At 40.2% G+C, this 20,789-nt stretch overlaps 1 protein-coding gene across 8 annotated transcripts in view; it reads left to right on the forward strand.

Annotated features, from left to right (window-relative positions):
- The window catches only part of LOC103467567 (serine/threonine-protein kinase WNK2), a 49,091-nt gene that overhangs the window by 24,100 nt on the left and 4,202 nt on the right, over positions 1 to 20,789 (forward strand). For 3 of the 8 annotated variants that reach the window (XM_017305712.1, XM_008414065.2, XM_017305710.1), the window contains exons 8-28: positions 469 to 748; positions 866 to 984; positions 1,679 to 2,596; positions 3,903 to 4,922; positions 5,765 to 5,959; positions 6,134 to 6,532; positions 7,255 to 7,581; positions 7,765 to 7,808; positions 8,981 to 9,137; positions 9,222 to 9,338; positions 9,871 to 10,041; positions 10,678 to 10,720; positions 10,867 to 10,965; positions 11,358 to 12,127; positions 12,622 to 12,676; positions 12,759 to 12,835; positions 12,970 to 13,622; positions 15,206 to 15,435; positions 15,632 to 15,856; positions 18,200 to 18,298; positions 20,608 to 20,652. In XM_017305712.1, coding sequence (XP_017161201.1) covers positions 469 to 748; positions 866 to 984; positions 1,679 to 2,596; positions 3,903 to 4,922; positions 5,765 to 5,959; positions 6,134 to 6,532; positions 7,255 to 7,581; positions 7,765 to 7,808; positions 8,981 to 9,137; positions 9,222 to 9,338; positions 9,871 to 10,041; positions 10,678 to 10,720; positions 10,867 to 10,965; positions 11,358 to 12,127; positions 12,622 to 12,676; positions 12,759 to 12,835; positions 12,970 to 13,622; positions 15,206 to 15,435; positions 15,632 to 15,856; positions 18,200 to 18,298; positions 20,608 to 20,652 — 6,043 coding nt within the window. The remainder of the gene's footprint in view (positions 1 to 468; positions 749 to 865; positions 985 to 1,678; positions 2,597 to 3,902; positions 4,923 to 5,764; positions 5,960 to 6,133; positions 6,533 to 7,254; positions 7,582 to 7,764; positions 7,809 to 8,980; positions 9,138 to 9,221; positions 9,339 to 9,870; positions 10,042 to 10,677; positions 10,721 to 10,866; positions 10,966 to 11,357; positions 12,128 to 12,621; positions 12,677 to 12,758; positions 12,836 to 12,969; positions 13,623 to 15,205; positions 15,436 to 15,631; positions 15,857 to 18,199; positions 18,299 to 20,607; positions 20,653 to 20,789) is intronic. The other 5 variants (XM_008414071.2, XM_008414072.2, XM_017305713.1 and 2 more) reach the window with 5 other exon arrangements.

Raw genomic sequence — 20,789 nt, forward strand, 5'->3', positions numbered from 1 at the left:
ACTGAAATAGTCAAACAGCTGACGTTTATAACTCAATTTACAGTTTTGCACACTTTATAAGCACAGTAGGCTGATTGTTAAAAATTTTCTGAGCGATCCCAAGTATTTTATGCTGCATAGTAATTTAATATAAATGACGTGCTTTTTTTATACACAATTAGGACCCTCCTGATATTTTTAACAGTAAATTTGTTTCTAACGTCATCCTGACGCAGCTTCATCTATATTTGTAGATGTAAAAATTCTGCCAGCTCTGATGTGAGCAATGAGCCAGACACTAACAAAGGGAATCATTTCCCGCAGCTCTGACCCCTTTAAATAGCTCTTCTATTCCTTCCTTTTCTTCCTTTGCTTGTTCTTTCCGTCTGCCTCCCACTCTCCCATTTTTAATGCACTCTGTCTCATCTCACGTGCTCAGCGCTAAAAATATCTTGGAAAATCATTCTTTCCCCCTTTTTTTTTCGTCAGGTGGAGTCGGGTTTCTTCCATGAGAGCGACGCAAAAACTGTGGGAAAGTCGATCAGAGACCGTGTGACGCTGATAAAATGGAGAAGAGGGAGGACGGCGGCTATAGTAGCTCCGGTGGATCAGGGTGACAGAGGCCAGAGGTTTAATGTGACATCATCTGAGGGCGTCTCAGGTGCAGTACCACATGTTGTACAGCCTCTTGTGGTTGAACCTGAAGACACAGACGCAGATCAGCACAGCAGGCTGCACAACTTGCCAACCAGCACCACTTCAGTGACATGTAGGATTTTTCACTCTCTCTGCCCAGAAACAACGCATACATTTTTCACTTTTTTATTTTTTATTTTTTCCACAATAAAGACCCTCCCTCATAGAAGTGCATTTTTGTGTGTCTCAGCAGCAGACGGCACACTTGACAGTGGCATGGGCTCTACTGTGTACTCAGACTCTCACAGCAGCCAGCAGAGTGTCCTCTACCAGTCCCTACTGGAGCCTATTACTATGGCAACACAGCAGGTTTGTATCACATCACCCTAGTGAAACGTATACGTTCAGACTTATTGAAGCACATGCCAACTTTCAGACCAATCCCTGCTCACATATCCCCTCATATGAACACTGATGCTATATTTTCACTCTGATATTTGCTCAGTAAAGATGAATCTCACTAAATTAGATTATTATTTTTATTTCAGTCAATTAAAAAAGGGAAATCCATATGTTTCATGGATTCATTACACACACCAATGGATTTCAAGAACATGTTTCTTGTGCGGGATGTGAGAGCAAGAGTTTAAGCATCCCCGATATTCAAGGATTTCTTTAACATGCCTGAAAGAATCAAAGCATAGCCTTAATAGTCTTCATTGCATGTGCTTCGTTGGTCTTATGCAGCATAAAATTGATCTACAAAATGTAATTTTGAGTTATTCAAATCAATTTTGTGTTGTTGTTTTTTTTAGCTGGCAGCCATAATGATCCAAATGAACAGAAAAAAAATCACTTTTATCACTATTTGAATGAATCTGTTTGAGTTTCACTCTTTTAATTGACATGTTGAAATAAAGGAACTTTTATTTTATGTATTGAAATGCACACTGCAAACATTACTCTTCATAATCTTATATATGCATCTTCATACACTTTTTTTCTGGTTTTGTTCTGTTGATTTTTGAGTAACACGTTTTGCTTTTGGGTTGTTCTTTATCAGTGCCAGAGCTGCAGCCATTTTCTGACAGACCGACCTCATTCCTCTGAAATCAGTGAAGTTTGGCAGACACCACTGAGCCCGCAGCTCAGGGCTCGACTGGGAAGTGCAGAACGAAGGGGAAGTGCCCCTGTTATTGACATTCAAAGGGCAAGCCAAATTGCTCAGCTTCATGCTTTCATTCAGGCCCAGAGATCAGTCAGTCCCATCCCCGTTGTAAGGGAGAACCTTGTGGAAACCAGCCCCAGGGAAACCCATCCTCAGCCTGTCTCTGAAGCTGAGGGCAGGCTTACCTCCCCAACCACTCTGCCGATGTTTCATCTCTCCCCTCTCTCTTCACCTACCGAGTTCCGCCGCCTTAGTGACACCGGTGTCAGATCGCCGTCACCAACAACCAGCGAGACTTTGGCTCTCCCAGTGCAGAGTCCACGCCGACACTCCGACCTTAGTAGTCTTCTTAGTCTAGCGTCTAACGAAAACCATCTTTCCGCACTGCATAGAAGCTCAGAGTGCCACGCCTGCCTTTCTCTGCTTCGGTTAAAGTCCCAAAATGGGAACCATCGTCCCTTTACTGCCGTCTCACCTACACATCACTGTCTATCTGACATTCGCCACCATCCTTTATCTGGAAAACTACCTCCCTCTGGCTATGGACAGACAAAAGGATCAAGCGATTATTCAAATTTTTCCATGCTGCAGCAGTCCCTGTTTAATATAATCAGCCGTAAATCAGTTCCTTCTGCCGTCACACCGTCCCAAACTTTCCCACTGCACTCCTCAACAGCTGGGAGGCCGTCTCTCAGTGATGGAGAATGTGTCCCAACTAGTCCTCCGCAGAGCGACGGCTTATTTGAAGAGCATGAACACTGGAAGGAGAAATATTTTTCCAGAGAGCAACAAGCTACCAGTTCTTTGGAAGTGGTAGGTTACAGCAGCAGACAAGTAAATCAGTTTCCCTGTAATGGAGCCAACTCCTGCTTTGCAGATTTCTCCCAGCCTGTACGAACTAAATCTTTCACTCTGCATGAAGCTGGACTGGTCTCCTTGTCTACTCTTAGGCTTGCTGCCTTCATAGACCTTCAGCTGCAATCATAAGCTTGCTTCTGTCGGAGGAGAATGATGTAACCTCTAACACACTACCCTTCTGATTAACCTTTACAAAGCCCCTTTGCAAATGCCCTAGATTTTAACATTTTCCTTTCTACTTTACCAAGGTAATACAGCATCTGTCTATCCTTAGACTGCCATGGATAGCTGGGTTTTACCTCGGGGAGAAGGGATGGTTATCTAATTTCCATCCTCTCAGTTTATCCCATTTCTCCTTTGTGCCGTCATTTTACCCCACACCTTTCTGCTCTTGCTTTTTATTATAAAAGGTCTATGAATTAACTTACCTTTGTCTTCTTTTCCCTCAAACTTGCAGTTTCTTGCAAACTTTTTTAAACTCATTGAATATTTGAAACATTTTATCACGTTACTGACAGGTTTCATTCGATAGTCCACCAAAACATTGTGGATTATTGTGAAATGGAAGATAAAGCATTTTGCTTCAAATAAAAATCAGAAATGATTTTGCTGTGCATTTGTATTCAGCTCCCCTAAGTCAGTTCTTTGTGGAACCTCCTCTCACTGTAATTCGTGCTGGAAGTCTTCTAGAATATTTTGCCAGTCTTGTTAGATCACTCTACCTCAGTCACATTGAATGGAGAGTATCCAGAGACAGAAGCTTTCAACTTGTGCCACTAATTCTTAATTGGATTTAGGTCTTGACTTTTACTTTTCCACTCCAAAACATATAAATGCATTTCAAACCAATCAATGTTGCGTATTTAACATCATCCTGTTGGAAAGTGAACCTCTGGCCAGGTCTCAAGTCTTTTATAGCCTGCAACAGGTTTTCTTCCAGAACTGAACTGTTTAGGACAGTCTATTTTCAGTCAACTCAAGGATAAAGTAGGGTGAATGCAAATGCAGTGCACGTTTTTCAAGTTTTTATTTAGGAAAAAAAACAACAATATTTCGTTTTCTCTTTTCTTCAGTTTTGTTCTCCTTTGTCTTCATCTGTCATGTAAAACTGCAACAAAAAAAATTTCTTTGAAGTTTGCTTTTGTAACGTGACAAAACATGAAGAAGTTCAATGAGCATGAATATTTTTGCAAGGCACTGCACTTCTGTAGGAAACAACCTCTGATTAATTTTTAACTTGGAATTGTGTTTTTGTCTTTAGGCCAGTTCTGCAGGTAATCAACACCAGCCGTCTGTCCAGGGCTTGCCCTCGTCCAGCGCAGCCATGCCCGCTTCACAGCAGCCAGCTCAACCTGGACACAGCTACCCCGCTGCCCTGTATGCTGCTCAACCCGGCAGCACTACACCCATCCCAACCAGTCTAGGCTCATTAAATATCCAGCAGCAAACATCAGTTGCAGTTACTAATGCAGCATCGGCTGTGCCACAACATTTTGCACAGAGCTATCAAACTGCCGGACACCAACATCAGCCGGCAGCATCAGGCTCTCCAACTTTTACCCTCCAAGCCCATCAGGTTTCTCAGAACCTTGTCGCCTCAACTCAGCAACAGACTGCATCAAGCTACCCTGCAGCCCATCATCAGACTGCAGCAGCCATCTTTGCAGCACACCAGCCAACGCAAAGCTGCCCTCTTGGCACAGTTTCCTCAGCAATGGCAGCAACGACCCATGGCCAATCCGCACACTCTACTAGCACACCTCAGCAGGCCTCAGCCAATCAGCAGCCTGGCCAGATGGCTTCCACACCAGCACTTTACAGTCAGATAATTTCTGCTCAACAAAACACCCAGTCAAACATACAACACACACTAAACGCTGGACAAGTTTACAATCATAGCCAAGAATCTGTGCATACCATCAGCCATCCAGCGGCTCAGCCACCCACGCTTTCTTCTCAACGACTCCAGTCTCCTACTCACCAGTTGGACGCTCCAGTTCTTTTGCAAAATGCAGTTCCAGAACAGAGTCAGAATGAGCCGCATCCCAAAGGAACCCCAGTTCGACAGATTCCAGCTGGCAGTCAAAGTTTCTTTGCGTCAGCTGTGCCTGATGCGTCCTCTCATGGCTACGCGCATTCTACCATCCAGCAGGCCTTGCCAGCACAGAACCAGTACCAGCTAGCACCGTGCGTCACTGGGGAAGGAGCTAATCAAGCGGCATCATCTCAGACCTTTCCAGTTTCCACCCAGCAGAACCACAGCACACACATCCACCAGGAAGTGAGTGGCCAGTTTGTTTGAATTAATACATTTTCATGGTGACACTCCCTTTTTACTTTAGTTGAAAATATTTGATACATTTCAGATATTAACAAAAGGAATTAAAGTAAATATATATATATATATATATATATATATTTTTTAATCCAAATCTATGAAGAAAAGGTATTTACCTATTTTGTGGCACTTAACTCACTCATCAGGTGTATTCTTAATGATGTGGCCTCTCATCCAATTTTTCTGACGGCAATAAACAAGATGTTCTGCAGATCAGTATGACTGCTGCTCCACTAAGAGGTTAAATCTGTTTAGCAAAGCTGCTATAATGCTCTAACAATGCGTCTTCTAAAACTAAAAAAAACTTAACATGTAAGTTTACAGTAAACTCACTTCTTGCTCCTACTTCTGAAATTTTGATGTAATGATTGCCATTTGGTGATTAATTAGTCTGGCAACATTGTAAGACACTGTTCTAAATTTATTGTTTGTTGGTGAACACTAACAAGTTACTCTACATCAACAAGCTTAGATTTGTTTTTTTTTGCTTTCAACCTCATAAAATGTAATGACTTGTGTTTCAACTGCTTTTGTGTGGGGTTTCCTGCTCCTTCTATTACATTGTAAATGGAAGGAAAAAAATCACAGTTTATATGCAGTTTTTCAAGCCATAAGCATAAAAGGCCTTGATGTCAGCAACTTCTGATGTTGATCTAAATTCTGTGTAGGGCATGCTGAAGAATCGATCAGAGCCCCAATACCATGGGGTCACATTGGGTTATTGCTAAAGTGTTTCCATGCCTTCACTAAGGTTTCTCTGATCTTTGTGTATTACTGTTTGTTAGAATGTTTCAGCTGGTCAGAGCATTTCAAAGTCTGGACAAGATGAAAAAAGCAATGGACAGAGTCTCAGCCAATCGACTTCCATTGGATCAAGTCAGACACCAGCTCATCAGGAATCAGTTCCCCAGACTGCTGTCCACCAACACCTCCAGTCTCTGCAGATGTCAGCCTCGCTCCCATCATCACAAACATCACTGGTAATCCTATGCTGTCTGGATATTTTATTTTATTTATTTTAATGTCTATACAGTTTTGCTGGTTTCATTTATGGTTGAACAGCAGTGGCAATAGTTAAAATTACCTTGATTCACTCCTCTTCATTTGAACTTTTTAGATCCTGTAATTGTCTTCTTTCTTCCTGTTTCCTTTAGTTTCCTTCACAATACCCCACAGTCCAGGTGGTGACAGCTGTGACTGATTCTGAGTCCGTCTACCTTCCCCTCTGCACTTCTCCTCACCCTTCATCTTCTTCCCTTACTCACATCTTCCTCTCTCCTGGATATGCTGTCCCTGTAACCCCCTCCGTCTCTCCCCTGTCCCCTCTGCACATTGAAAACACATTAATTTCTCCCACCCCAGTGTCTCTTACTGTACCATCCCCCTCATCTGTGCTGGGTATGGTGCAACCTACCTCACCGCATCACCAACCTGCAGCTGCTAGATCTGAGGCTTCTCAGATGCAGGCTTCGTTTATATCAACACTAACTAGCCATCCCATGCACACAAACACACACCTCCCTGCAAATGGCAGCTCTCAGCCTCTCATACAGGTAATTGTGACAGGTGCAGCGAAGCAAATTATTGTGTTTTTACTGAAAGGGTGTGCACTGACTTTAAGTTATTGTGTGCTTAAGGTTATTTTTTTTCTAGGGTGCTCATGTAGCTTTTATTTTTAGAATAGGGGTGCCTGTGCATCCTTAAAAAGTCTTAGATTTGTGTACCTAAAAGTAAGGCCTAAAATGTATTAAATTAATTTTTAAAATGTCATTTTTACTATAAGTAGAGCTATTTAACCTTGTATTTTCTATGTAGTTTTTAATTGGTTTTATTTCCGGACTTTTCTGTCATCTTCGTTGTGTTCTGTGACTTGAGGTGGTTGCAGCTATTGCTAACTAGCTGCTAAAATTTACTGGTTAGTAAGCTAATTTTGCGTTTTTCCTGGTTAAGTGAGTTCATCTTTGCCATTCTCACTTCCCTTACCTACCGATACAGAGCTAGGTGCATTCTGTTCAAAAAAGCTTGGCACTACAGTGGTAAAGCTGTAAAGAACATCACAAAATATGCAATTTTCTGCTGCAAATTTCTGATACAAATCTTACATTTAATTCATAGTGGTCTTGGTGAAACCTGCAGAAATCCTGAGACTAATTCTACAGAATAAAATAGTTTTACATTCCCATTAGATCAGGTTATGCAAATGTAAAAATCCAAAATATCATTATTAATCAAGAAAAAGTATAACGGCAAAAGCATTTTTAAATGAAATTCACAGGTTCCGCAGCAGACGCAGGACGGCCTCAGTACACAGCAGGTTCAGCAAACTCAGCTCAAGCAGCCTGCAGTCTTCTCCTCACCTGCGCAGAATGAGGCGGATCTGGGCGCAGCCACTGCGGCTAGCCAGCTGGACAGCACAAAGTCCTGCCAGATGCCCCCACAGAGCCAACCTCAGAGTCTGGGACAGGGCCAAATTCCTGTGCTGCAGTCTTCTGACTCACAGAAGGCGTCCTCCAGGCCCGCCACTGGTCCTGCTTCCCAGCAGAAAATCCCAGCCACCGTCACAGGAGCGGCAGGTCAAGGGTCATCAGAGAATTACGTGGAGGTATGGCCGCATGACACGTAGTATTGTTCTGTAATTATTGTTCCTTGTTAATTGTGCTTTCCAAAGAGTTTTAAACATAACTGTACTGAACTAACTTTGCTGTTCATATTAAATCAGGAATGGAGACTGGTTTCTGCATTGTCATCTCCTGGGTGTTTTATTTCTGTGTTCTGTTGCCTGCAGGAGCAAGCGTCAGAGAAACGCACTGGAGGACAGAGCTGTGACAGGTAAAAGCTTATTACTATTCAACTTGATCAGTTAAAGTTTGTCACAATTTGATCAATTTTCACTTATTAAATATGCAGAGAGATAAAAATAAATATATTGACATTCTGTTGTTTTTCTTTTACCCTACTTTTGCTTTTATTTCTTTTTACTTTACTTTTTATTCAATCACATAATTACACAAAGATTAAAAGCATTTTTATAGAGACATGGCAAAAGTTGTTAGCAGAACATAAAATTACAATTGGCAAAGCTTTGCAATTAAAACCAAAATGGCAATAACGATGGTGATATAAACAAGAAATGGTAACGGATAAGTACAAGCAAGTACATGAATTGGAAATTACTTCAAATAAGGGTATTTTTAATTCAAAGTGTAACTTTTCCATCAGTCTGCTGCATTTTGTAAAATAAATTGAATACAGAGGAGCATTTTACAAATTTTAGTGCAGATATATCAAACCCAAAGCAATAACCTATCAAATCATAAATACAAAACCAGGAATTGTCCAAAAGAGAAAGAAGCATCAGTGGCTCATGGCTGAGCTTTGAGGTGGCCAGGAAATGCAGTCCACCCTTTGCTATTCACGATGATGTGTCAAAGGCTTACAAATTGTAATCAACCTCAGTAAAGCATAGTAAGAAGAGTTCATTATACAGAGACATCTAAGTAGACTATTTACATATGAAACATCCCAAGAATTCAGGCCAGATAAAGGTGCAACAAGTCACTGCTTTTACTCTAAAAGAAAAACACAGTTTAATAAAAAAAAAAAAAAAGTAAAAACCCAGTTTCAGTTTCAAAGTTTCAACTTTTTTGAAAGGTTAAGGTGGACCTCCATGTCTTGGTAGGTTTTTTTTATTCTGGCCATATTCTTCCCATTTTCGAACATTAAATTATATATATATATATATATATATATTTTTTTTTTTTTTTTTATATATATATAGCTGACCTCATATAACCTCGCTCTGCCAGTGTCTCACATTCAAGCATTTCAGCCATGCTTGTGACATGTTTAGTCCTGCTTCGTCTTGTTCTTCTGGGTAGAATAAAATCTTGAAGTCATGGCTCCAATGATGATTATGTTTCCTATTTAGGTATTCAGAGAATTTTACCTCTAGAGAATTTTTGCAAATGTCCATTTTTATTTTATTTTTTTCTCTTAATCAGCATCAACTCTGATGTGACATCGGGAAGAGAAATGAGCGATGGCAATGAAGGGACACATGGAGGCAGAGGTGAAGGAAAACAGCGTAGACACCGCAAGTCATCACGCACGCGTTCTCGACAGGAAAAGTGTGGCAAACCAAAGCTGAGCATGCTCAACGTGAGTGACCTAAATACTTTATAAAAGTGCAGACATCTTGTGGTTGTTAAAGAAGTTGAAATTATGTTTTGCCCCTTCTTGCAGGTGTGTAACACCGGAGATAAGATGGTAGAGTGCCAACTAGAAACTCACAATCACAAAATGGTAACATTCAAGTTTGACCTGGATGGAGATGCTCCAGAGGAGATTGCTACGTACATGGTACGTGAGCGGCAGAGTCTGGCCCCTTGAGTTGTTGCAGAGGTTTTTGATTCATGCTTTGCCTTAGACTCCATCGTCCTGGAAACTCCTAGCTGGTTTCAGCTGGAATGCAGCAAAAAATAAAACGACAAACATATATTTGGATGCCGCTTGCTTTTACTCTCTTCTCCAAAGCTTTCCTTACACATTCATATTGGCCATATAAAGCAATAAATAAGAATTTATTTGATTAGATGAATAAATCACTAATATGGTTATTTAGATTGAAGACTCCTGAAAGCAAAAATAAAAAGCCTTTTCAGCAATTTATTGGTACTTATCCAAACACAGAAGTAAACATTTCATTTTGTGTAGTTATAACTTGTAGGGATTTATTTTACTTAGGCAGCACACGAGAAGAACGTTATTCCGGAGGGTTTCTTTGCTGTTTTCTCTTTATTTATTTTTAGAAACTTCATCAGAATCAGAACCACTCATATTTTTTTTACATCACATCTGTATAAGTTTTTTTTGTCTTATTTATTCTCTTCAGGTGGACAATGATTTCATTCTGCTCCTGGAAAAAGAGATCTTTATTGAACAACTGAAAGACATTGTAGATAAAGCCGAAGACATGCTGAGTGAGGACACAGAGGGTGAGAGGAACTCCGACCAGGGGTGTAACTTCAGACAGAATGAAGGATGTTGTGCACTGGGAACAGAGGTGAGAAAGAAACTGTTGAGCCAGGGGAAATTTTTACTTAATCGTCTGGGTTTTTTTTGTATATATATATATATATGCAAAGAAATCAGCATTCTGGTTTTTATGGCAGCGAAAACTAAAAAACGGAAAGAAAAATCAATAAAATTGAGTTAAGAGACTGATTCCTGCGCATAATATGTCTCTGAATATTATGAAGAACCGCTTGATGAGCAGTAAAACGAGAAGATCCGTTTTATGTGGTTGGTCACCAGGAGAAACATCTCTGGAGAAATTTTAGCACATTACTCTGTATATAAACTCCATAAATCTTCAAGGTTTCCAGCCTGACTCTCAACTCTTTGGCTCCCGCAACAGATTTCCATTAGGACTGAGGTCTTAGAATGATTTGCCCCCTCCGTGACCCTAATGTGATCCATTTTTAACCATTCTTTTGCTGCCTTGTCATTAGGCCTTAACTTCCAACGCTGCCCACAGAAGCCAGAAATACTAGTTGTTGAAATCCTGATCCAATTAAATTTATTCTTTGAGCTTATTGCGCTATTAAAATAAAAGTTTTACAGATGTCTTTTAAGCTGTTTTCCATCCAGTTACACTGTGTTCCCTCTGTTTTTTTGTTGTTTTTTTTTATCTGTAAAGGCTTCAGAACCCACCACTCCACAGCTGGTGTATCAACAAAATGGTAAGGCTTTTAACATGCAGCACACACACTTATTCAGTTAAGAATTCAGTACTTGTATTGGTTTATAGATCAACCTGCATCTTAAAAATTTCTCACTGAGCATATTTTAGAGGATCTATGAGTTTTCCCATCTTTCCCTGTGACAGTCCTGCACACTGGAAAACGCTGGTTCATTATTTGCCCTGTGGATGAAACACTCATGCAGGATAAAGACAACACATCAACACACACCTTTACAGCACAGGGTATGTCCTGCATTTTTCTATTTTCTCTCCCATCTTCTGTACAATTTACCTACATTAGCTTCTTACCTTTTTGCAAGATTAACTAAATATGTTGCACTTTTTTTTTTTTGCTCTTCTTGATTTAAAACACTGTGTATGCAGTTTTAGTGCGACTTTTTGTTACCCCCCTCTCCTCCATTGGGGTCAGTTATATAAGACTTGGTCTGCAGTGGTTCTAGCCAGAAACGAAGTGCAGGCTTTTATGCCGGCACACAGAGGCTGATGGAGGGGAATCGAGTGATGATGTAACACTTTGGCAGCTACAGCACATAGCTACATCTTCTTTGTAGCTTGGCTGTTAAGTTCACAATCTGCTTCCTTTCTGATGAACTCTGCCCCTTTTCTTTCTCCAGAGTATGAAACGTCTGGCTCCCTGTCAGTCGGGTCCAGCAGCGCCGCAACTACTTTGACGACCCCGGTCACATCTTTACCTTCCCAAAGCCCCACTGCCTCTTCTGCCCCCACCTTGGTGCAACCTCCAGACCAGGTTATCGGAGAATCCGAGGTCCAGCAGAGCCAGCCCAGTGTTTCCAAACGTACCGGCACAACTGGGATCGTTAACCATGACGGCTCATTTCCTGTGGAGGAATCGTCTCTCTCTGCTGTGTCTATGGTAGCAGATATGCCATGTTGTGCTATTGTGCCCCCCGTCTCTGTGGATGCTAATGTCACTGATAAAGAAGCGAGAGCCGCCGGTGTTCTGATCTCGTCGCTGAATAATCAAGCGAATCAGACGGCCAGCCCGACTGAAGAACAAGCTCCTCAGCTGGCCAGCCAGCAGCCCGTTGTCCTGCAGCAGCCTTACGCCACGCCTATCCAGCCTGGGACCGTGACCTCTCAGCCCCAAAGCCCTGCACATCAGAACCCAACTTTAAGTCAGCAGCAGTGTGGCGGGCAAGGTGAGTCGGACGGGGAGGGCCCTCCTAGGGGGGAGTTTGTTGATCGGACCATCAAGACTTTGGATGAGAAGCTCAGAAACCTGCTGTACCAGGAGCACCCCCCCTCACAGCCCTCCAGCACAGCCTCTGAGCCTCAGTCCTCCAGCTCAGACAGACTGAGCTCCCCTCCGGTCTCAGATGGGCACAGCACAGAGGCCGTCACAAAGAAGAAGATGGAACCAATGGTAAAATACGTTACTCCTCTTTATGATTCAATTGAATGTCAACATTTGCTGACACACACTGTGATCTTGGAATAGAGTTTATATATAGGAAAACTGTATAAACAATTGTCCCTTTCACGCATAAATTATGATTACCTCGCTCTGGATTTTCACCAGTGTTTTTACTCAGAGTAGGGCTGCATGATATTAGAAAATCATGCGATGACGATAATATTGATAAATGTTGCGATGAGGTAATCAGGTGCAATATATGCTTATTTTCTTCTGTAAAAAGCTCAAAAGCCTTCTTTTTTAATAAAAGGGAACATAACAAAATTTCTAGAGTCATAATACAGTTTGAATGTTGTCAATTTATGAGCTTGTGACTCATTTAAGAAGCTACAGTACCAAACCATTTCTCTCTGATCAAGTGTTTGTAATGTTTTAAATGTGCTGCTACTTGAATTAATTCAACCTCTCACACTCCCACAACTTTTTCTTTCCTTCTCGGTTAGCCGCAGATTCCTGAGCGGACAGATTGTGTGGGTGCGTCAAGCGACTCGGCAACAGGTTGGTAGATTTGATTGCGTAATGTACCGTCACATAATAGTTTGAATGATCTCTCATTTACTCCGAGTTATTCCTCCTTTAGCCGCCGGCCGAACAAAAGACACAAAAACCGATGTGTCTGCAAGCTCCAGTTCATATAAATCCAAAAGTCGTTTTCAAGTAAGAATCTACTAATTTAGATTGCAGTGCTATTCAATATGTGTCGCTGTTATGGCTTTAAGATAATATTACTTAATAGGGATACTAAACTTTGATTTTGTAACACTGACAACTTGGATTTCATGACCTTTTAGATCATTCCCACACCACCCGATGCCATTTGCTGTTCAGATAAAAGCAAAGCGAGCTGCAGCTCTGCAGCACCCTCCAGTGGTTCTGAAGGGTCTCGCAGCCAGACTCAGAGCACTGAAAGAAAAGAAAGCAGCTGTGGGGTGGCTTGCAGGACCTCTGCCACACCTGCTCCTGATAATGATAGCACAAGATTTTCCAAGCCCCAAAGCGGTAGCCGCTACTCTGCCCCTCCTGAGTTCGCTTACACCACTCCCACCTCAAGTCCCGACGCCACCCCACGTCACATCCCACGAGCCCAAACTGTTGACACGGCATCCCATCGCCACTGTCGGTCCTCGTCTCAGCTTTACTCCGACTCAGCTGACGAAGACAGCAGCAGCATGGCGGTTCCTCCAGCACCGGCTGCTCCGTCAGCTCACAATCTGACTGAGCACAGCGGAAGCGACCTCGTCAAGAGGGCGGTCGCCTTCTTGCGGCGCTCCGGACGAAGCAAAAGTGAGCAGAGCTCTGAATCACCAAGCTGCCAGACTGTTGCAATAAATGGCCACACTCCTTCACCTTCTGTTGGACATTTCCCCCCCAACATCAGCAGTGACAATGACTCAGAGTTTGAGGATGCGGATATGAAGAAGGAGCTTCAGAAACTTAGAGAAAAGTAAAGCATCACACTCACCCACAGATAGACACCTCTTTTAATCTCCTCCACACTCTGAGTGTCTTTCTTCAGCTAAGAATTACATGTAAACAATATGTATTATCTCTAGCTGACCCACAATAAGTTTGCTTTTTCAAGAAAACAGATTGATGTTTTCTTTGTTTTGTTTTTTACCATGTTAAAATAAATCCTCTCCTATTGGGGCTATCTGACATCAGGAGCGCCATGCCTGCTTGTAGAGATAACATCATGGCTGCATGGAACTGATTTAATCTGAAAATGATTGTAAACAGATGGACCTCCTCAACTAACTCCAACCATACCCTTTAAATAACAATAATTGCTCTATGATTTAGTTTAATGTCTACTAGATTAAATGCAGAAAATTTGATTTCAGATTAAACTTGAGGTTTATTTAGTTTAACAAACCATTTTAAAAGCTGATTCTAGGTTTTCTTAAATTGAATTTGGGTTTCTTCTATCCTTTGATATAACTTGCATGAAAACGCATGAAAAGTTTTCATAAAATAATTACAATGGTTGTTGTTTTTTTTTAGGTTTTGGAAAGAGTAATGGTCAATTTTAAAAGGCTTGTAGAAAGTATTCCAGACAATCATTTTTTTGTGATAATTATTTACTTAACAAGAGGAAGCATTATTTATTTTTCTGGCAGGTATATTTGTATTTCAGTCCTGTACTTTTTAAAATAATTTTTTGTAAAACTCAGGATGATTAATGTTTGATTTGGACCATCTTAAAAAAATTTATGTGGTAAAAGTAGCATTACAGCAGAAAATCCTTGTCCAGAACAGGAGTAATATCTTTTTAATCCCTTTATTGATCATTCAAATAATTCTTTATATTTGGACAAATTAAGCCAATAGTGACACCATAAAAATCAATAATTTCCAATAACTTACATTCGATACAGTTAGTAACTTGTTGTTGCTTTCACCTTCCAAATGCAAATATTCAGTGTTATAACAAATAAAATAGCCACTTTTATGCATCTACACCATGCACATTTCAATAAATTTAAATATTATTTACAAGTAAAAAAAGATTTTAATTCAAAAATGTTAGAAATCAGACCCACACCATCAGGGGGAAAAGTATTGACTGAGGTCAGTGTTTGAGAAACTGGCTTTTACAGCAATGTATCATAGCATATTAATTCAAATTGTGTGGAAGGAAAATCTGTGATGGAAAAGAATGAGAAGCAGCAGAGATAGTCAAGCCCTGAGAGGATTGTGAAATAAAACCCATTAATAGAGTTTGGGGGAATTTCTTAAGGCTTGAATCACGACTAGCTTAAAAGCTATCGGATAATTTAAGGACATAAACTTTTTAAAGTGGTCTTATGTATTTATTCCCCAAGAAACTGTTTTTTTGTTTTGCTTTTAGTGGTTGTACGCCTCAACCTTAACTTTCTACCTTTTCAGAACAAAATTATTCAAAGAAATAATTTTTTCAATAATGGTCATATTTATTGAAATGCATCTTCTAATACTACTTTGTTTAATTATATTTTTTTTATTATTTTGGGAGCATTTGTACCTTATTTCTTTGTGTTTTCACAATAGACACATGAAGGAGATCTCTGAGCTGCAGGCATTCCAGAGGAGTGAGATCGAAAGTCTATACAAAGACCTGGGAAAGTCCGTCCCCCCCAAGGTTAGCCTGCTCCATGCTGTTCCTCCAATGGGTCGAAGGCGCAAAACCAGCAAACACAAACTGAAAGCTGGGAGACTGCTCAATCCGATGGTGCAACAACTCAGAAATAATCCCAACAGCACCAGTGTGGAGAGGAAAGGTGTGTGGGTAGAGATGGTAGGATGATAAACAGTTTGGATGTTTTTAGTCTAGTAGAACACGTTTTGTATTAAAAAAAAAACCAAAAAAACAACTGAAGTGGTTTTGATTTTATAAAGGGAAAAAGGTAGGAGTGTGTGAAGCAGTGATTCAGTCTGACTCATCCATTTTATTTTTATTTTGTTTTATTTTTCAAGGAGAAAGTGCTACCAGTTCATCCAGCTCTCCAGCTAAAAGTTCCCTTTTGTCAGATGGCTCTGCCCACTCCAGCTGCAGCTCCTCCTCCAACAGCCAGCCCAGCAGAGTCCAGGAGCAGGTTCACACACAGCAACCCTGTTCTTTGAAAGGCTCTTTCTCCTCAGACAACATCTACGCTGGAAGACACGGGGATGGGATGGCCAACCAAGCTGGTCCTGGCCAAGGTACTCTTCATGTTAGTCTTTGCTCAGGCAAACAAAACAAGACGTACAAATAAAACTGAAATCAAGTGGAAATATAAACTTCTAAAAATGTTCATCAGATTAGCTTTAGACAAACTGAACAAAGAAATTACCACTATATGTGTAAATAATTCATTATTTCCTCCACAGATTTATAATAATTCAGTAAAAGAGAAAAAAGTGTGCTATGAAGCATTTACCGTATTTTCCGCACTATAAGGCGCACCTAAAAACCTTCAATTTCCTCAAAAGCCGACGGTGCGCCTTATATATGGACCAATATTGAGCCACAACAGGTCTAGCRACTACGGTAAGCAGCCGCCAACTTCATTTTCGCCCGTAGAAGAAGCGCGCAGTGCATGCTGGGATAGTTGTCAGAACGCTGGTTTGTAATCTATTAATAAAGTTTGACTGACCTATCTACCTACCGACCGTCTAGAATCATGTCGTCTGCAGGTCATTTAGCACCACGTTCTCCACGAACATGCTGTGCGCGAACAGAGAAGGGTGACCATCGTCCGGCCACGCCCTGGCCCAGTCGCGGAAGGCTCTCCTCGCCGACCGGAGTCGGACTGTTTTGTTGACATTCCTTTTAGTGCAGCTCCAACTAGTGGATGCATAATGTAACTCCAGCCTCTACTGTAGCGTCTACTCTATGCGAATTATAATGCGGTGCGCCTTATATATGAAAAAAGTTTTAAAATAGACCATTCATTGAAGGTGCGCCTTATATATGAAAAAAGTTTTAAAATAGACCATTCATTGAAGGTGCGCCTTATAATCCGCCCTATAGTGCGGAAAATACGCTACTCTTTATAGTGCCAGAAAGAGGCTTACGACAAACCAAACACATTGAACAAGGCAAAGTGTTGGTGTGGTACAGATTTTATTACACAGACATTAACAGCGTATTATCCAACGTGTATTAACAGTATCAATGATTAATCCTTGAAGAAGCTCATCGGTGTAGGATGTTTCCAGATTACATGACTGTGGCAAAAATATGCCGGAACCTTAACTGAAAACTTTATCTGCAACTATTGATCAGCTATCCACATATTCTTGATCCAAGTTTAGCTCCTTCTTCTGTACATAACAGGTGACGATGGTTTGGTTTCCTCATGTGAGTTCAGGAGTTGTGTGCCGACAGTCACTCAGCTTCATCACCCACCTTCTAATTTGCCATTTCACAGTGAAACATACAACAGCAAATAGTTTCTGTTATTTGCTGTTTTGGAGAGCATTGGCTGTTTTGTGTATTCTACCATGCTCACATCATCTCCTGTTGTTGTTGTAATGGACTAATGACCAATGAGAAATGGGTCTATAAATGCTCCACATAGTATTTCTTCTATCTTTTAGTCAGTTAATTTCAGACCCCCGTCACATGAGTTAAATCTGTCTTACAGTCGCCAAGAACATCCAATTGTTGCTGGATTGTGACAGACTTTTTTTTAGCTTGATGACAGACGTGTCATCAAGCCCTAAGCTCAATTCTTGAGCTTAGGGCAACAGATAAGCCAGAAATAATTCACATTTTTTGTCAGATTTTAATCTGAAATAAAGAGAAACACAGAAGTGAGAATGCTAAATGCATTGTCACTAGATTATTTTTAGTCAACCAACAAGTTTGTTTCTGATAGGAAATGAGACCAGCATCTCTCAAAGATGATTTCTGTTAAATTCAGATCAGCTATGGTTCCAGAAGCTTTACAATAAATTACTTCAGGCACTGCCAGTGTATTGGGTATGATAAGATTATCCTGATGAGAACTTCAACATTCTGATCAACTTTTTAAGATGTCCACTTAAGCAGATTTGTCTGCGTAGGCAGAAGTGTTGGTTATATGTTTTCTAATTTTCTAGTTTAGAATTAAGTGATAGTAGGTAGTATAAAACATTGGATGAACAATAGCATTTTTTTTTATTCTTTCTTCCTCATATGTGACATGATGCACTTCTACGAAAAGATGTTTCACTTATTTGAACTCTTTTCTATGAATGGACCAGAACACAGCCCCTTTCACTTAGTTATGACAACAATCAAACATCCAAATTGAATTTTACTTTTAACAGTTTATCCATGCATCCATTTTTAAGCTCAATATTATTAGTTATGTTTGTTTAAACAAGTGGTTATTCTTTCTTTTCTATTGTCTTTGATTATTTGCATCTTTGAATGCTGTAGTTGGTTCCAACAACCCACTCGGTGTCCTTTTCTGATGCTTTTCATGTGGGGGTTTCTCATACCAGTCTTTGTTCACTTTTTCAAAGTGTTTCTCTTGTTTCTTCTCTTCTTCTTCCCTCCTTTATTCATCTTTACAGGCTGGACGGTTTACCACCAAACGTCAGAGAGAGTCACCTATAAATCTAGTAGCAAACCACGCACTAGATTCCTCAGTGGACCTGTGTCTCTGTCCATCTGTTTGTATTTGTTCTTTTCTATTCCCCTTTGCTCATTTTTTCCACACACTTTATTTAACTTGCTTTTGTTGTCACTCCTCTTTTAAAGAAAATAAGTTCAGTAGTTTTTTTTTCCCACCCTTCTTGCAGGCTTTCTCACCTGATGTGTATCACTGTTTTCCTTTTTAATTTTATTCTCGCATATTTACACTCAGCGTCAAAACTTTTAAAGATTGTGCATAGATTGTTTTAATTGATCAGTAAAATTAGTTGAACCCAACAGTATATAAGGCGGCCAAATGTTTGTGTTTCAGTTGCTGAGAGAAGGAAGTGACCCCTTTGTTTTTAGTTATTGCCTTTCTACTAGATCTTCTAATTTGGTTAGGTGGGTCTGTGGAAAACATCAATGGTGATTGATATAGCTCTTTTCTTTTTAAAATGATAATCTGTTCAAGTAGCTTTAAAATGCAATTGGAAAAAGTATGTTATTTTTCATCAGTATTATATTGTCTACGTTGGTGGTGTGACTGTGTCCCAGCTTTACTTGCTCACCAACGTGGATGCTACAAGAGTTGTTTTCATGGCAGCAACAGATATTTTTTTGCCCAACTGGAGCTTCTGCAGAACAGAATGCTGCTTCAACCTGGTGTCAACTGCTGCTGCAATTTTCTGACATTACAGCATAACTTAATTTGTTTCTTCAAAACATACCATAGCTAAATTATCTAAACTTTTGATAACTAGATTATTAGTAGAAACCAGTTTAGTGACGAATAGGCTAAAGTTAACTCACTGTTTTGATAAGATTCATTGACGATTAGGCTCATTAGGCATTTTTATTGCGGTACCATTGTTTTTTGCTTTAAAAAAACGTTGTGCTTTTATTTGAACATTGTAAATTGTAGCCAGTGGTGTTTCTACAGCTGCAGCAGTAAATGCTGTTTAACTTTTACTGTGAATTAGGAGGTAATTAGCAAAAAAATGTGGTTCTCATATCTACAGATGTGGTTGTAAAAAAGTGTGCAGACATGCCAAGATTATAGTTCAAAACATGAGTTGGTTAAGTTTAAAATCTCCACTATCAGGACATCCATTGTGCCTTCAGCCCTGAAATATGTTTTTAGTCTTTTGTCATAATATTAGGTCTAATTTCACCACTAAGCTACTGTTTCTAAGCGCCAACTTCCTTGCAGCTTCCTTATTAGCTTTAAAGCTAATAACTTCAATATAATAAGTAATCTTATAGGTAAATGTTTGGGGGGTTTTTTGGTGCTCTTACAGTCATCCAGCAGTTAATCATTCATAATCATTATAACTTGGCTATGTTGCCTCCTTTTCTCCATACTGTTGCTTAACGCAGCGCTTCTGGCTTAGATCAAAACATCTCACAGACACTCTGGCTTGGGAACAGCTAATCCTGTCCAAACATGGGTTGTAGGTCAGACCTAATGCAAAATAGTGGGACTTTGTCTAAAAGTATCCATGTGTGCAAGAGAAACGACCCGTTTTTATACCCTCTTAATTTCTTCTGTATGTCCATCCACTGTTGATTTTGATTGTTTAACATCCCCTAAGTAAAGGCACCCCGGTGCATACAGTTCCCTAGTGTTGGCAGGGCCCTTTGCTCTCTCTGTCCCTCATGTTTGGATGGAGAAGACGTGCATGGTGCAGGCGCCAGACAGGGCACTGATGGAGACATGCTTCGCCACATAAAGGGCTGTATCATTGATATTGTTGTTTTTTTTTGTTTTGTTTTTTTTGTCACTTTTTCCTGAGTTATTTGCATGTTTATTTGTGCTGACGAGTTTCAAATATTAGCAATGTGCTTTGTTAGCTTGTGACATTTTATTTAGGTTTCACACTTTGTTCTACAGGCGTTCTCACATGGGCAGTGATTCTTTTTTCTCCAGTAATCTTTCTTTTGGTAGTAAACAGTGTTTTCTCTCACCTTCTGCCTACCAACCAATAAAATCGTTTGTATATACACATTTTTATCTAGTTTATATGAGCAAATAAACAGTTTATCATTTCAGTCTGAAACTTAAATGTCTTCGTCCTGACTAGAAGCACTGACAGTCTAACTTTTGCCAGCTAGGTCTAGCAGTAGGCAGTTTATTTTGTTTTTTTTCCCCCAAATGATCAAGTTGGGACAAGTTGGTTCTGTCTTCCAGTTTTACCCCCAGATTTATTTTAAATCCCCTTTTCCTCCTTTTCTCTCCCTAATTGTTTTAAGAGCTGATTGTGCTTTTGAAGCAGCTTGTCCAAATCTTTGTGGCGTTCAGTGTCTTGGCCTAACTGTTTCTGTCTTGTGCTGTTTTACCTTTTTATAGGGTCCACTCTGAAACGACTATGTCTAGGCAAAGAGCGCAGTAGTAGTAACTATCTTATTTACTTCCTTTCTCTGTATTTCTTATTGTCCCCACAAACTTAGTCCTTATATTGTTTATGTACACTTTTTTGTCCTTGTTATTGTTTTGGATCTTGGAAATGTGGTACTGTGTATTTAAGACAT

This window comes from Poecilia reticulata, linkage group LG7 (genome assembly GCF_000633615.1).
Source record: "Poecilia reticulata strain Guanapo linkage group LG7, Guppy_female_1.0+MT, whole genome shotgun sequence".
Lineage (NCBI taxonomy): Eukaryota > Metazoa > Chordata > Actinopteri > Cyprinodontiformes > Poeciliidae > Poecilia > Poecilia reticulata.